Here is a 17,679-nt window from a genome sequence, read left to right on the forward strand (position 1 = left end):
TGAGGTTAATTGTCAGACGAAGTTATTAAACTCGTTTTAAATAATATATATATATTTTTAAGTGTTGTGAGCCCCCCAATTTTTTTTATTTTAAAAACACATCTTTTTGCCATTTTGTCACCCCCCTCAGTGACGACACCCGGGGCGACCTTCACCCACCGCATCCCCCTTCCTATGCCACTGCCCACCCACAGCAGCATGTTGTAAATTCACAGGGATGCGTTTGCTGTTGCATGGCTGAAGAGCAGACTTTAAGGATTGTTTTTGTTTGATCTTTCGCATGAAAGCACAAGCTTTGGCACACACAAGCTTGTCTAGTGCTGGGTGAAGGACCATCTACAGCATTCACTCAGTTGGCATCCGAGGCAGAAGGTGCACTCAACATTACACTTCTAGAGGCTTGTAAACCTGCACGGGCTGCTGCAGAGACGAAAACGGAAAAAATGAAGCCTTGGATCGCGTTTCTCTTTTCATTCTGACACTTCTTATTCTATTAAACTTTTGTTTGGAGTTTCCTGATGTATTTGATAAATAAACCATACCATGTATAAAAATTTAAAACTTTGAATTGTATGTGCACTTTTGAGACACCATTTGATATGTTAGCTTTTCTCCCCACATTTTAGTTTTTTTTGTACCCAAGTGACTTTTTCAATGATTTATGGAACCGCATTGGATGTGCCAGTCTGTGGGGCAGGCCTTGTAGTGTGCCTACCCAGCGGAGTCCAGGAGGGCAGGCCTTGTAGTGTGCCCCCCCCCCCCCACCTCCCCAGCAGAGTTAAGTGGGGCATGCCTTGTAGTGTTTCCGCCCCCCCCCCACCTCCCCGTCCCCAGCAGAGTCCAGTGGGGCAGGCCTTGTAGTGTGCCCCCCCACCTCCCCAGCAGAGTCCAGTGGGGCAGGCCTTGTAGTGTGTCCGCGCCCGCCCCACCTCCCCGTCCCCAGCGGAGTCCAGGAGGGCAGGCCTTGTAGTGTGCCCACCTCCCCAGCAGAGTCCAGTGCGGCATGCCTTGTAGTGTGTCCGCCCCCCCACCTCCCTGTCCCCAGCAGAGTCCAGTGGGGCAGACCTGGTAGTGTGCCCCCCCCCACCTCCCCAGCAGAGTCCAGTGGGGCAGACCTTGTACTGTGCCCCCCCCCCTACCTCCCTAGCAGAGTCCAGTGGGGCATGCCTTGTAGTGTGTCCGCCCCCCCTCCCCGTCCCCAGCAGAGTCCAGTGGGGCAGACCTTGTACTGTGCCCCCCCCACCTCCCTAGCAGAGTCCAGTGGGGCATGCCTTGTAGGGTGCCCCACCTCCCCAGCAGAGTCCAGTGGGGCATGCCTTGTAGTGTGTCCGCCCCCCCACCTCCCCGTCCCCAGCAGAGTCCAGTGGGGCAGACCTTGTAGTGTGCCCCCCCCCCACCTCCCCAGCAGAGTCCAGTGGGGCATGCCTTGTAGTGTGTCCGCCCCACCTCCCCGTCTCCAGCAGAGTCCAGTGGGGCAGAGCTTGTACTGTGCCCCCCTACCTCCCCAGCAGAGTCCAGTGGGGCAGGCCTTGTAGTGTGCCCCCCCCCCCCTACCTCCCTAGCAAAGTCCAGTGGGGCATGCTGGTGAGACCCCCAGCTCCGTGAACGATGCTGGTACTTGGAGTGGCTGTGGCTCCCAACATTGGACGGGGTGCGTGTAGTGTGCACCCTGCATGTGGCTGCATGGGAACTCTAGCGCTGCCGCCGCGGGCCTGCCTTCCCTGTGGTCCTGTGCCCACAGAAGCTGCCGCCCATACCCTCTGGTTTCGGGGTCCGGTGCCAGCAGCAGCCGCCGCCAGTGCTGGGAAGTCAGGCGCTTGGACCGAGTCCCGGGGCTGTGCTGTGCGCATGGAGGCGGACGGAGGCTTTTCCTCTTTGTCTCTGCTCGTCAAGGTTAAAGTCTGCTGCCACCGTCCCTGATGGGTGTGTGGTGCCAGGCGCCATGCCAGGGTGGGCTGCTGTGCTGCACCTTCCATCACCTTGTACCTTCTGCTGCGTGGGCGAGGGCACCAGGGGCTGTTGTGTCGTATCACTGTTGAGACTTGTGTTTCAGTGCTCTTGTGAAGCGGACGGCCCTAACTTGTCATGAGTGTGAGCGTGCAGGATGCTGCCTCTTCAGGGGTGTGTGTGTCTTTGTGCACGTGCTTGTGTGTGCGTGGCTCTGTGTTTGTGTGTGTGTATCTGCGTGTGTCCGTCTGTATCTGTACCTCGGTGCGCAGCGTTTAGGCGTCTCCTCCGTGTGGTTTCCAGGCGGGTGCCGGGGTGGCGGCAGGATGCGAGGGGGGCTTGGGCCGCCTTTGTTCTGCTCCATCCCGGCGCAGGCAGGTGTGGGTGGTGTGACTCACCTTACTTTCTTTCATGCACCTACGTGTGTTGATTGAAGGACCCCTCAGCCATGCATCCTGAGATGTGCTCGCGTACGTCTGTTCACCCACTCCAGGCCACCCACAGGCCCTCCTGAAAGGACGTGACACCGGCTGCAGCAGACAGGGCTGTCCATGTCCCAGTGGCTCGTTGTTTCTGCCGGTGTGTCTGTGCGTGCGCTTGTTGACTGTCCCCTCACCGCGTGCATTAGGCTGACCCCTGGTGCCGGCCCTCGGCCTGTGCCGGCCCCCGTTGTCTGTGCGTGCGCCTGTCCGTGCCTGTGGGTGGGTGTCTGTCCCCTCAGAGAGCCCCACGCGTGCGTTTGGCTGACCACTGGTGTCGGCCCCCGTTGTCTGAGCGTGCGACTGTGCGTGTGGCTGTGCCTGTGGGTGGGTGTCTGTCCCCTCAGGGATCCTCACCGCGTGCCTTTGGCTGACCCCTGGTGCCGGCCCCCGTTGTCTGTGCGTGTGCCTGTGGGTGGGTGTCCCCTCAGAGAGCCCCACGCGTGCCTTTAGCTGACCCCTGGCGCCGGCCTCCGTTGTCTGTGCGTGCGCCTGTGACTGTGGTTGGGTGATTGTGCCCTCAGAGAGCCCCACGCGTGCCTTTGGCTGACCCCTGGTGCCGGCCCCCGTTGTCTGTGCGTGTGCCTGTGGGTGGGTGTCCCCTCAGAGAGCCCCACGCGTGCCTTTAGCTGACCTCTGGCGCCGGCCTCCGTTGTCTGTGCGTGCGCCTGTGACTGTGGTTGGGTGATTGTGCCCTCAGAGAGCCCCACGCGTGCCTTTGGCTGCCCCCTGGTGCCGGCCCCCGTTGTCTGTGCGTGTGCCTGTGTGATTGTGCCCTCAGAGAGCCCCACGCGTGCCTTTGGCTGACCCCTGGCGCCGGCCCCCGTTGTCTGTGCGTGCGCCTGTGTGATTGTGCCCTCAGAGAGCCCCACGCGTGCCTTTGGCTGACCCCTGGCGCCGGCCCCCGTTGTCTGTGCGTGCGCCTGTGCCTGGGTGTCTGTCCCCTCAGAGATCCCCACGCGTGCCTTTGGCTGACCCCTGGCGCCGGCCCCCGTTGTCTGTCCGTGCCTGTGGGTGGGTGTCTGTCCCCTCAGAGAGCCCACCCCCACCGTGTGTGTAGGGCTTTGGCTGCAGCCCCCTCGGCCTGATCTCCTGTCTTCTTCTCTCGTAGGGTTCGCCTTCCCTGACTGGGCCTACAAGCCCGAATCCAGCCCTGGCTCCCGCCAGATCCAGCTCTGGCACTTCATCCTGGAGCTCCTGCGGAAGGAGGAATACCATGACGTCATCGCCTGGCAGGGCGACTACGGCGAGTTCGTCATCAAGGACCCCGACGAGGTGGCCCGGCTCTGGGGGGTCCGCAAGTGCAAACCCCAGATGAACTACGACAAGCTGAGCAGGGCCCTGCGGTGAGTGCCCTCTGCGCGCGCGCGCGCGCGCGTCCAGTGCCCTGGCACTACCCCGCGAAGGGACCAGAGGCCGCGTCCGTTGCTCTCCAATACAGGGTGGCACTCCCTGGTCTCTGCAAAATGAGGGAACCTCGTCAGGCCCCCCCGTCCCTCGAGGTGCGCTGCTTATTTCTGGGCTCTCGAGTAAATCTTTTCTAACAATCCTTTTCCAGTTTGATCCATGTATTAATTTAATTCAATTTTTCTTCCATAATTAATGTTTCATCCAATGTTTTCATAAGTTCAGCCGCTGGCACACCAGGCTTTTTACTCATATGGAGATCCGCCATTCTTAAGAACGCGACGTCTAAGGTAATTTCGGACACTCCATGCCCTTCTCCAGGCAGGGGTAACTACGAAAAAACAGATCCTATATGTAAATGACTGGGACCCATCTCAGGCTAGTATGTCCTGGTGATTTCAAACTAGCTACTTCACGAGGAAGCTGGGCTCTCCATTTGATTGACTGCCAAATTAATACAATTCAACCCATGCAACTTAAACAAAAAAAAACTGTTGCAGAACCATTGCTTTACCGTGCTGCCCGTCATAACGCGCCTTACTTCTCAATGCTAAATGAACATTATTTGTGTCCATACTCCACAACTGTGCCACTCACGAAAACGTATGTGCACCCAGACTCTAAACGCGCATGCGTGCAGCGCATCCACAGGGTTGCACGCAGTATTAACGAGCCCGTGAGCATGAGCAAAACGAGACGTAAAAACCGGCTGTGCATTCGTCCTTTTTGATGTGTGCATAGAACTCCCTGGTGTCTGCCATATGCAGGCACACCCCTCACTGGTGCACATCTGAACCCGGAGACTCCCCGCTCTGTGCCTTCTTTTATACAAAATGGTGCCACTTTCTACTTTTCCTTCAGCCCAGGGAGGTTATGTCCCAGCACTCCAGTTTTGTGTTGGAAAAACTCAACACACGAACCTGCAGCTACAGTGCAACACACGAAACACTGGTTCACCGAGGAGCTCAGAAACGGAGCGATAACTGTACAGTGATGGAGTGTCTGCTGGGCTTGGAATGTATTGCAGAAGTGCCCTCTAACTTCAGTAAGAATACTGCAACGAAAAGAGAGTATTGTAAGCCATGACCGGCTCTAGTCCAAAGCCGTCGGTTGCAGAATCCCAAATATCGCAGTTCCCAGACAAATGATGAAAACAATCAGACGGCGGCACTTAAACTGAAGCATACTGGCAGCAGCCGAGCCGCCTATCCCAGTGAGTCTGTCTGAACAGCAGTTACACCAAAGCTCGGTGCTACTTCCGGTATGAGGTCACTCTGTACAGTCTGCTGTGCAAGCACAGGAAAGATGTGTATTGTGGGAAGCGAAAGCAAGACGTGATCACCAGGGCCCTGAACCGGGCACCGGCAGTCATCACCAGGGTTCCCCCCCCCCCCCCCCCCCCCCCCCGGCCACCCCCACATTATTGCCCTCCTCATTGGACGAATGCGGCTGGTGGTGAGGACTTGTGGGTTCTTTAAATCCGTTATCACAAAGTGCCCCTGATGCACAGGGCCTCTGTGGTGTGAGTGGCTGACCCACAGTTCTCTTCCAGGGAATCCTCATCAATAGTCATAAGCACTGAATATTCCCGCCCACGTGCGGGGACCCCGGAAATAATACAAATTATATATGAAAAACATATATATTCAGCTATATATTTTCTCATATCAATGCAGCTCCCATCTAGGAGGCTAAACAATGTAATTACACACATAAAGACTGTATTTGCAAATATATATAAAAACACAAGAGGGCAAGTAGCGCTTGAACTCTGTTTTTTAATGAGCAAAGAACTCATAAATATCAAACTGCAAATTAGGTAGACATTGTTAGCCTACAGGCTGCATTGTAAAGCAATAGCATAAAAAATGAAAGCATTTTCAACAAAAACTGGCCCCGTGCCTTTAAGGCAGCGATGCCATAATATTTTCTTTATGATTCGTAGAGGGTTCCAAACTTTTTCAATTAATAGGCCTACCATTTGGGCTAAAGTCTGCCCCAGAACATTTTCGAAATGCATGGCTGTCATTACAGCACATCAATAAAGGGAAATATATTTGTCCACCCTGATCTAGACGATTTGGTTGCTAAAGAGCCCATTCACGGAAACAACTTTTAAGCATTTCCAAATACATCTTCACGCATTCTCACAAATGAGTCTTCAGGTTAGCATAAACATATCCATAGTACATCCAGTCCAAAAGATACACTATCTGATTTGCTATTCTGTATACCCAATCTGAAAAAGTATATCCTTCGGAGGAGAGACTGTCATCCATCCACATGAAATGTCTCACTCTGTTGCAAACCAGTCCCCCTTCAGTTTAACAGATATCGTTCCTTCTGGTTTCAATGGCATCTTGTAGATTCATAGTTCCCCATGCCAAACTTTACACGAGACCAGTGCAACAGTGTCTGGCAGATCAGTGGAAGCAGTCCTCAAACAGCTGGGAACTGAAACAAATTGTCAGTCTGCACTTCAGTCTCTTCTATGTTGGACCAAGCTGATAAACCTAAAGATGGGAAACCCCTTCCATCGTGATCTCTCGACCCACACTCTTGTCACAGATGCTTCCCTCCAAGGGCCATTTACAGACTTGAGGATTATGGTCGGACGAAGAAATGTCTTACTATATCAATCTCCTAGAACTCTTACTATATCAATCTCCTAGAAATGAGAGCGGTTCACCTGCAATAAAGACGAACTCCCTGTTGGTTGAGACGGACAACACTACAACAACGTATTACCTGAGCAGACTGGGAAGAATACACCCCAGACCTCCCAGTTGCTCAAAATGTTGAAGCAGTTTCCCTCTGTCTTATTATTCAAGACAGCCATGACTGGGGTCTAAACGACAAAGTACTGAGGGACATTTTTCAAGAATGGGGCTATCCCCAAATAGACCTGTTTGCAGACACATAAAACATAAAATGCCAAGACTACTACACATCTAGATTTACCAACCAGGGTCAAACAGGGAATGCCCTTTTGTTTGACTCCTCAAGGGCCTTTCTACGAGCTATTCCACTGATCCCTTTAATTTAAGCAGCGTTGTAAAGCTGCATAAATCCAAGTCTAGAATAATACTAATCACACCGGAATGACCTAGTCATTGGTGGTTTACGGACCTTCTTCACCTCTCTGAGCGACCACACAAGAGGTTGTTGTGCAGGTAGGATTTCCTCTATAAGTTGGGAGGTCAGATCAGATACTCTACCATAGTCGTCCATCACTGCGATTGACTGCTTGGATCATAAATTCTTACAATATAGCCACAAAAAGCTACCACAAGATTGTATGGACTCAAAGCCCTGTGTGCTAACAAACCATATACAGTTTTTCACAATAAGAGTTGTGATAAGAATTCATCCTAGCGCTCTCCCTGAAAGTGTACCAGATTTCCACATTAATCAAACTATTTCTTTGTCTGTTTTTATTTACAATTTCTTCAACTCCACTGGAAAGATCTCACCACTCCTTTGATGTATCAAGGATGCTGAAATTCTATTTTGACAAAACTAGAGACGTAAGAAAATCTGATGGACTTTTAATAAATTATGGAGCAGTAAGAACTCGTTTGCCTTCTACAACACAATCCATATCAAGATGGATAGGTTCTTGTATAGTCTTTGCATATCAATTAGCGAAGAACCCATACCTGGTAGGCTAAAAGCTCATACTACTTGAGGTAAAGCAGCTGCTATAGACCTTCTTAGAAATGTCCTCATTGGCAAATAACTGCAATCTGTGACCTGGAAGCCTAGCCATGCTTTCACTGGGCACTATTGTCCAGATTCATACTCCAGTGAAGATGCTCAAGTTGGGCCTGCATCATTGAGTTATCTCTTTGGGTATTTATTGCGATTGTCCCTATTTCTTTTCCCCTCTGAGGAGTGGGCTTGTTACTATTGTTGAGGATCCAGTGGAAGAGAAGAAAAAGTTACTTTAACATTGTTCTTCATCAAAGTCATAAGCAACCCATCCACCTCCCTGGTCAAATTCTACAGTCCTCATTACATTTTACCCAGGTTCCCATAGTCTCCCTTAAAAGTGACCTGACCTAACTGTCAACTGTGGGACTTGATGGGATACTGAGGGTACTGTGAGGTTCTTATGGCACAGTACCACTCGTATTAGATGAATGTATTACTTGCAGTCTATTGGCTAATTCTGTCCTTTATATCTTATTCCTTCTAAAGAAAGTTTGCAATATTTGCTCTGTTCACCTATACTCTATTATGACTTAGATGAGAATAAATGTTTTATTTTTTATAAATGAAAATAAGATTTTGACTTCTTAGCCTGTTAATAGCCTGTGGCCAGCAGTGATATTAGATCTGTCTGTTAGCTGTCTCGATATATGGGTGGCGATTTGGGGCTAGAACTTTTGATCTCGTTCCTTCCAGTGGTGGCTCGCACAGGTAATGCTGTGGGGCGATTGGGCAGGGCTGGGTGTGGGGGTAGTGGATTGTGACATACGACGAAAAAGTGGAGAGTAAAGAAATGAATAAATAAAAGCAATTACTTTGTGCTCGCAGCATCGCTGAGTCCGCGAAGAGCTGTGGTAGTTCAGTACGGAGAGAAGCCACGCCCACTCCCTACCCATATTTGTCATTGGCTTGTGTCTTTGCCCTTCCTAAAATGCTGTCTTCTGATTCATTATGAGGCTTGTTAGTCCCTCCTTATGACAGCCATGTCGTCATTTGTCACCTCCCATGGCTACTGGCCCCTTTACTTCGAGTGTAACAGGGTACGTGGACTGTGAGCACTACTTTGTCCCTGCTTTTTCACCCCCTCCCCCGCCCGCACTCCCGTTGTCCGTGCCCTCCCTCCCGTTGTCCGTGGTGCAATATGCAATAGGTCTTGTGTAAATGCGAGCCCTATTGCATAGCAAATGCTTGTTTAGCTCATCACTGCAGTTGCATTTGGAAAACAATATTGGCAAAGCAGTAAGAGACCAGGCTATAGGGTCTTCATTAAAGACAGTTTTTAGTTTCTAGAAAAAAAAAGGCCCCAACATCACTGAATTCGCTAGGAAGGAAGGGCAAGGGGAACAGGAGCACAAAAGAGGGGGGGGGGGGGGGGAGATGGGGAGCGAGGGGTAGGAAGAAAGGCAGGAGAAGTGAACAGTGAGATGCACTGGAAAGGAGGCGAAACTGGAATAGGCTAACAGATGTGAACAGAGAGGCTTAAAGTAGGGTGTATCTTTCCTCTCTCCAATACAGCATTTGCATTCAACTCCATAAAACGCACTAGCATCCGGTGAGAGAGAAATGCTGCTAGGGGAACCGTCTGTCACGCAACTGGTGCTCATGTAAAGCTCTCTGATACCTTCGGGTCTAGTTCGCATTATAACTCTTACACCGCCCCCCAAAAAAAAGAATGGTTGAAGGGGAGCCCACTCTTTAAGTATGTTGTCATCAAAATGTTTGTCTATAGCTGCATTGTCAACCCAGACTTGAAAAAGCATGGTACCAGTATTCGTTGGAAAAAAAATGGTTGTTATGGTTTTGCTTTGCCTAAATGAATCATATGAATTTCCTATGGGTTTCTCTTTGTTTTGTTATTGGGATTGGAAGCATGTGTCTTATTCTATGCATCTAATAGCTTTTTTGAAATAAAAGCTATCGCTAGGCCTGCTTTAAGGCTACCAACTTGAATTTTTGAATTAGATATTTTTTATTGATAGTCCTAAACACTTACTAATCTGCATGTGGGCAGTATCTAAGAGCGCATTTACCATAGAAAAGCTCTTTTTAAATATGCCTTATTTTTCTTCGATCATATCGTCAGGCTAGATCATTTATATGTGTTTTCATTTAAAAAATGTTAAGTCATTTGTATAGTTCAAAATCAGTACTTTCCATTCTTTGCAAGATATAGATTTAGGCCGGAGTTCTTTTGCAAAGCTGTATTATTTGTTAAATATTTGCAGTTCTAATGAATAGTCATTTTAGCAGATTCCATATTCCAACATTTCTAAGGTGACAGCTTGGAAGATAGAATCCAGAAATATTTTGCAGCAGTAACAGTTCACAGGCGCTAGGTGATACTGTGCAACTTCAGTTGCATTTATGCAGTGCTGTGCTGGAACAGATATCTGGTCCAATATGCAATTATAATGTTGGGTACGACGCATGTGTGTTGTAGATACACACACGTTGCATACTCCTTCCATCTAGTGTTGGCTCCGGATGTTTGCAAGTTGCTTTTCTTCAAAGAAGTCTTTTTCCAGTCACAAGGTAAGGTGACTCCTCTTTTCGATGATGGTATGCATGGGCATCCACTCCATTGTTGGATTGTTTTCTTTCCGCCATCTGGTTTGGGCGTGGTTTGCTGTGCTCTGGTTTGAGACTTCGTTGCGATCCCTTCGGTTAGCAACTCACTGTACCCGCGTCTGTATTGTTTCGAACATGTTTTTCCACCCTCCGCGTATCAAAAATCGGAAAACTTTCATAGTTGGATTGACAAAAGTCCAACTGCGGCCTTCGGGCCTAGCCCGTTTCTTTTCACTTCCACTCGAGAGACCAACATAGAGTAATCTGCCAATGGAACGGTCTATGTTCCGATTCTGCCCTCGGTGGCACTACAAATGTCCATGCACTTACCTTCACAAAGTCTAACTTGTGACTGTCTCCAGAGCACAAGGAAGAAGACTGCAATGCCTGTTCATTTTGCTTGCAAAAGACACTTCGAGACCGCCGGGCTCGACGAAAAGAAATACAGTGACAAAACATCGAAGAGACCCCTGATCACTTCGGAGAAGATATAGAACAGGAAGAAATGGAAGCGTCTGCAGCGGAGGAAGAATAGGCCTTCTCAGTACAAGATTCAGATTCCGAGCTGGAGATAGAACTGGAGTCCCAGGATGTTCCAGCCGGTCAAGGTGCCGTGAGTATCAAAGCCCCTTTACCCACAAAACCCGCTTCCACTGAACAAAAAGCTTCCGGGCCACCGCTGCCATCTGGCCATGGTACGAGATTCTGCGTCGAACGACCTGCCCTCCAGCTTGGCACCGAAAGCGCACATTAAGCCTTCAGGCTCGTGTCGAGATGCTACAACTTCGGTACCTAAAGCTTCAGTTCGAAAGACAAAAAAGACTAATCCAGCTAAGTACTGAAAATCTCAGCACAGAAAGATGTTCCTCAAAAGCCTCTGCTACCAATTCTGGATACCATGCAGCAAAAGCTGGATTCGAAACCGAAAACACTTGATATAAATCCATAAACTGGACATATTATAGCAAAACCAGTAATACCATCTTCCAAAAGAAAGATAGACACTGGATATAAAATCCCTCCTAAAAAGGAGGACATGGCTACTAGCTCTCTTCACCCCATTTCTCAAAACCCTCCACTCTCTTCACCAGTACCTATTGTACCACCTGCAGACCCTCTAGAGATCACACAACAGGGTTTTCCGGGTACAGATCCTGATACAAGGGATGGGGATGACACTTATGAACAACCATCACCAGATCCATGGGATAATTACAATATAGATCCTCCTACAGATAAAGATCCAGATCTATATCCTGCTAAATCTTCCTCTCATGATGACAACACCTCATACCAGGAGCTAATTGCAAGGGCAGCCACATACCATGGAGTTACTTTACACAAGCAATCTTTGGAAGAACCTTTTTTTATCTGAAACATTCAGAACTACACATAGAACAACATCATCATTACCTTATCTGAAAGAAACAGTTAGTTATAGATTCCTTACCTTAGAATTACCCCCAGGCGCCAGACTGGATCTGGAAAGTTTTTCGTCAGCAGTACCCCTGCGCATCAGAAGGTGGCGTAGGTCGACTCCGCGTTCGTTGGCGTCGTGGTCACCAGGATGACGTTGCGGTAGCTACATAGATGCCGCCCTCGCACGCTGACGACAGTTCTTTCTTTTTCTGCACCAGCAAGCGCAGATCCGGACAGAGCAGTACCCTCAGTCAATTTTTGACTGAACATTTTTCTCGACTTTTGTCGACTTTGTTGTAGTTGGAGTCCTTCGACTCCTGGTGCACGAGGGGTGCCCGGCTTTAAGGTTTGCGGTTCATGTAACTGACTAATGTCGGTGACGGATTCGCACCGCGTGTGCCTCTACTACCTTGAGCATGACCACGACCCCAAGTCGTGCTCCGACTGCCGGACCATGGCCCCGAAGTCTTTGCGGGAGCGGACCTGAAAGCTACTCGAGGCCCAGCAGTCGGCTCCGTGCCGCTCGAGGTCCCGGTCCCCGGGGAGGTCGAGGGACCGGTCACGGAGCCACTACCACTCTTCGTCGAAGTCTTTGCACTCGGGGTCAGGTAAGTCGAAGCACAAAAAGAAATTGAAAAAGCTTTGTCTCTGTTAGACTTCTCCCCGTCTGTCAGCCGACGCGACGAGGGATGCGGGTGGTGCCCCTCCCGTGGCTCCACGTGCGGAGCCCGCTGGGTCGACTCAGGGTTTCCCTCCTTTCCCGGGACCCTATGCGGCCCCTGCCCAGCTTCGGAGTTTCTACGAAGAGATGCATGCCATCTTTGGGCAGCCCGACTCCGCTGGCGCGCCTTTGGGCCCCGTGGACTCAGCTGGGGGCCCTGGGCCTTCGGCGCCACAGGGTCCCCTTGGATCCAGGCCTGGATCCGGATCGGCGCTTGTCGACCTAGTTACGCCTCCCCCGGTGGCGATTCCACCGGCACCATGTCCACCACCAGCGTCGGCTCGACCCCAGCCTCCACCGCAAGGTAGACACTGAGTCGGACCGGCGTCGATGGGTACTTTTGTGCCCCTTTTCTACCCTGGCTCTTCGAGACCAGATTGGCAGCCAGAAGAGGGTGAGTAGGACTGGGAGGGGTCTGGAGACCCTTTGACAGACCAGATGGAGTACGAGCAGGACTGGAGAGAGGAACTAGGGGATGCCAGTGGTTTGGATACCTCACCAGACGTTGGCATGCTGTCTCCTCCTACCGTGGCTAAGGATGAGGGAGCGTCCTACGCAGTGGTGTTGCGTAGGGCGGTCGAGGCTCTCCACCTTGAGCTACCTACGGTGGCAGTCAGGACTAACCTCCTGACAGAGGTGCTTTAACCGGCAGCGAGCTCTTTGGAGCCCCTGCTGCCGTTTAATGAACTCCTGACGGACATCCTTTTGGGCAATTGGTCCAGGCCCAACACAGGGGCTCCTGTGGACAGGATGATTGCCCGACTCCGCCGCCCGGCCCGGGCGACCCCACTTTACTTTCCCAACACCCCACCCCTGAGAGCTTGGTAGTCCAAGCCTCAACGTCCAAGGGCACATTCCTTACCGCACCCCGGAGAGGGTATCCAAAAAGCTGGATCATCTTGAGAAGATGTTTTCTTCGTCCAGCTTGGGACTGAGTTCGGTAAACACCGCAGGTCTATTGGGCCGTTATACCCACTCCATGTGGGACATGGTTCGCAAGTGCTGCTTCAGTGCCTGGAGGAGGCCCGGGCCATGCTCTCTCGAGCGGTTGCTGAAGGAAGAGACGCCTCGAAGTTTACCATCCTCTGTGGGCTGGATACCGCCGACTCACTTGGCAGAACGATTGCCATGTTAGTAGCCCTTCAGCGCAACGCCTGGTTGCGTTCGACTGGATTCTCAGGGGATGTCCAATCCACACTTATGGACATGCCTTTTGATGGCTGTCGCCTTTTCGGCGACAAGGCAGACAACATGCTAGAGTGCTTTAAGGACTCTCTGGCTATGGCCAGATCCGTGGGCCTCTCCACCACCCGCCCTGCGCTGTCTGCCTTTTGCGCCTTTCGTGGCTACGGAAGGGGTGCCCTACTACGTCCCGCATAGAGCCACAAGCCGGCGCAGGCTGTTCAGCCCCAGAATGGCTGGGGACGTGGGAACCACCGCCGTGGTTCTGGGGGCCAGCGAGCGGGTCAGTCCACAAAAGCCTCCAAACTGTCCTAGTCTGACCTTTCAGGGCCACCAAACGCCAGTGGGCAGCAGGATCTGCCATCACCTCCCCCACTGGTGCACCATCACGTCGGACAGCTGGGTTTTGCAAATGGTGCAAAGGAGCTACTCCCTCCCCTTGGAGACTACCCCTCCCTCCATGCCACCTCAGTACCATCGTATGTCGGAGGATCACCTGGCCCTTCTCCAACAGGAAGTTTCGGCACTCTTCTCCAAGGGTTCCATCAAGCGCATTCCTGCCCCAGAAGTAGGTCATGGTTGCTATTCCCACTACTTTCTGGTACCCAAGAAGGACATCTTGGACCTCAGGAACGTCAACCGCTTCCTCCGGAAGACTGGATGGTAGCGTTGGACTTGCAGGGCGCTTACTTTCACATCCCCGTCCTGCCGGCCCACCGGCATTACCTGCGGTTCACGGTAGTCCACGAGCACTTTCAGTTTACCATGCTCCCCTTTGGCCTTACCAGCGCCCCTCGGGTGTTCACGAAAGTGATGGCGGTGGTCGCAGCTCATCTGCCCAGATTAGGGGTTCCAGTCTTCCCCTATCTCGACAACTGGCTGTTGAAGGCGGGCTCGCCCCAGGCTGTCTTCTCTCGCCTCCAGACTATGGCCGACCTCCTGCATTCGCTGGGATTCTCCATCAACGTGCCGAAGTCACACCTGACACTCTCTCAGAAGTTCCTATTCATCAGAGCAGTTCTGGACGCGACGCAGTTTCGGGTTTATCCTCCCGAACAGGGAGTCCGGGATATCTGAAAGAAACATGTTAGTTATAGATTCCTTACCTTAGAACTACCCCCAGGCGTCGGAACTACCCCCAGGCGTCAGACTGGATCTGGAAAGTTTTTTCGTCAGCAGTACCTCTGCGCGCCGGAAGGTGCCGTGGGTCGGCTCTGCGTCCGTCGTTGGCATCTTGGTCGCCGAGATGACGTTGCGGTAGCTACTTAGACGCCGCCCTCACACGCTGATGTCAGTTCTTTCTTTTTCCGCGCCAGCCAGCGCAGATCCGAGAGAGCGGTACCTCCAGTCACTTTTTGAATGACTTTTTCTCGACTTTTGTCGATTTCTTGTTTAAGTCCATCGACTCTTGGTGCATGAGGGTTTCCCGGCTTCAAGGCTTGCGGTTCCTGTACCCGACTGATGTCGGTTCCATATCCGCACTGTGTGTGCCTCTTCTACCTGGAGCGCGACCACGACCCCAAGTCGTGCTCCGACTGCAGGTTGATGGCGCCGAAGGCTTTGCGGTAGTGGTCCAGAAAGCTGCTTGAGCGCCGGCAGTCTGCTTCGTGCTGTTCAAGGTCCCGGTTGTGAGGGAGGTTGAGGGACCGGTCGCAGAGCCATCACCACTCGTCCAAGTCATTGAAGTCTTTGCACTCCGGTTCGGGTAAGTCGAAGCACAAAAAGAAGTCGAAGAAGCATCGTCGCTCTTTGACTTCTCCCCATCAGTCGGCTGGCGCGACGAGGGATATGGGCGGTGCCACTCCCGCAACTCTGCGCTTGTAACCCGAAGTGTCGACTTAGGGCTTCCCTCCCTTCCTGGGACCAGGAGCGATTCCCACCCAGCTTCGTACGTTCTGCGAGGCGATGCATGCCATCTTTGGGTGGCCCGAACCCGCCGGCGCGCCTTTGGGCTCCATGGACTCGGCACCGCAACCGACACCATTCGTGTCCCTGGCCAGCGTCGACCCCGGCCTCCATCCCAACATGGACCCGGAGCCGTACCGACGTCTGCCGGCGCAGAGAAAGGTTTTTGTGCCCCTGTTCACTCCTGGGGTCCCTTTTCGGCCACATTGTCAACCTGAGGAGGAGGAGGAGGACTGGGAGGGGTCAGGTGATCCTTTAACTGATCAGATGGAGTCTGAGCAGGACTGGAGAGAGGAACTGGGGGATGCCAGTGGTCTTGACACATCTCCTGACCTTGGCATGTTGTCTCCTCCTACCGTTGCTACGGAGCAGGGAGCGTCATACGCAGTGGTGTTGCGTAGGGAGGCCAAGGCCCTCAACCTGGAGCTTCCTACGGTGGCGGACAAGACTAACCTCCTGACAGAGGTGCTTTAGCTGGCAGCGAGCTCTTCAGAGCCCCTGCTACCGTTCAATGAGGCCCTTACCGACGTCCTTTTGGGCACGTGGTCCAGGCCCGCCAGTGGATAGGATGATTGCCCGACGCCACCGCCCGGCTCCGGACGACCCTACTTTTCTCTCCTAACACCCCACCCCGGAGAGCTTGGTGGTCCAAGCCTCCACTTCCAAGAGCGCATACCCTACTGCTTCACCTGAAAGGGAATCCAAGAAGCTGGACCATCTTGGGAAGAACATTTTCTCTGCCGCCAGCTTGGGACTGCGGTCAGTATACACCGCATGTCTATTGGGATGTTATTCCCACTCTGTGTGGGATACGGTTGCGCAGGTGCTGCCTCAGTGTCCGGAGGAGGCCTAGACAGGGCTCTCCCAGGCTGTCGCAGCCGGGAGGGATGCGGCTAAGTTTACCATCCGTTGTGGGCTGGATACCGCCAACTCTCTAGGCAGGACGATTTCCATGTCTGTAGCCCTTCGTCGCTACGCCTGGATGAGATTAACTGGCTTTTCAGGGGATGTCCAGAACACCTTGATGGACATGCCCTTTGATGGGCATCTCCTTTTTGGCGACAAAGCGGACACCGCTCGAGAGCGTTTCGAGGACTCACGGGCTACGGCCAAGTGCTTGGGCCTCTCCAGCCGCCCAGCTCAGTCTGCTTTTTGCCCCTTTCGTGGCTACAAAAGTGGTGCCCCACTATGTCCCGCCCAGAGCCACAGGCCGCAGCAAGTTAACCAACCTTTGTGCGGCCAGGACATGGGAACAACCGTCGTGGTTCCGGGGGAGAGCGGACGGGCCATTCCACCCCCACCCTGTGCAGCAGCCTCCAAACCTTCCTAGTCCTACATTTCAGGCCCATCAAACGCCAGTGGGTGGCAGGATTCTCTATCACCTCCCCCGCTGGCGCACCATCACGTCGGACAGGTGGGTTTGGCAAATAGTCCGAAGGGGATACTACCTCCCCTTCGAGGCTACCCCTCCAGCCATGCCACCTCAATACCACTGCATGTCGGAGGATCACCTGAGCCTTCTCCAACAGGAAGTTACCGCTCTCTTAGACAAGGGAGCCATCGAGCGCAGTCCTGTCCCTCCCAGAAGTAGGTTGTGGTTGTTACTCCCACTACTTTCTGGTACCCAAGAAGGACAAGGGCCTGCGTCCTATCTTAGATCTCAGGAACGTCAACCACTTCCTCCGGAAGGAGAAGTTCAAGAGGTTGACGCTCGCTCAGGTCTTGTCTGCCCTCGACCCTGGAGACTGATGGTAGCGTTGGACTTGCAGGACGCTTATTTCCACATCTCCGTCCTGCCGGCCCACCTGTGTTACCTGAGGTTCACGGTAGGCCATGAGCAGTTTCAGTTTACCCTGCTCCCCTTTGGCCATACCAGCGCCTCTCGGATGTTCACAAAAGTGATGGTGGTGGTCGCAGCTCATCTGCGCTGATCAGGGGTCACAGTCTTCCCCTATCTCGACGACTGGCTGTTGAAGGCGGGCTCGCTCCAGGCTGTTGTCTCCCACCTCTAGACTACGGCCGACCTTCTGCATTCGCTGGGGTTCTCCATCAATGTGCAGAAGTCGCACCTAATTCCCTCTCAGAAGCTCCTCTTCATCGGAGCGGTTCTGGACACAACACGGTTTCGGGTTTATCCTCCCGAACAGCGAGTCTGGGATATTCGGGCTATGATTCCGATCTTTCAGCCTCTATCCCCGGTTTCGGTCAGGATGACCCTGTGGCTGCTGGGCCTCATGGCCTCCTGCATCCTGCTGGTCGATCATGCCAGGTGGCATATGCAGTCTCTGCAGTGGAACCTGAAGTTCCAGTGGGCGCAGCATCAGGGGAATCTGTCCGATT

The 17,679-nt window shown here is 52.5% G+C and overlaps 1 protein-coding gene across 1 annotated transcript in view; it reads left to right on the top strand.

Moving 5' to 3' along the window:
- Positions 1 to 17,679, top strand: part of ERF (ETS2 repressor factor) — a 205,540-nt gene that overhangs the window by 122,176 nt on the left and 65,685 nt on the right. The window contains exon 2 of the mRNA XM_085615587.1: positions 3,538 to 3,772. Coding sequence (XP_085471713.1) covers positions 3,538 to 3,772 — 235 coding nt within the window. The remainder of the gene's footprint in view (positions 1 to 3,537; positions 3,773 to 17,679) is intronic.

This window comes from Triturus cristatus, chromosome 7 (assembly GCF_964204655.1).
Source record: "Triturus cristatus chromosome 7, aTriCri1.1, whole genome shotgun sequence".
Taxonomy (NCBI): domain Eukaryota; kingdom Metazoa; phylum Chordata; class Amphibia; order Caudata; family Salamandridae; genus Triturus; species Triturus cristatus.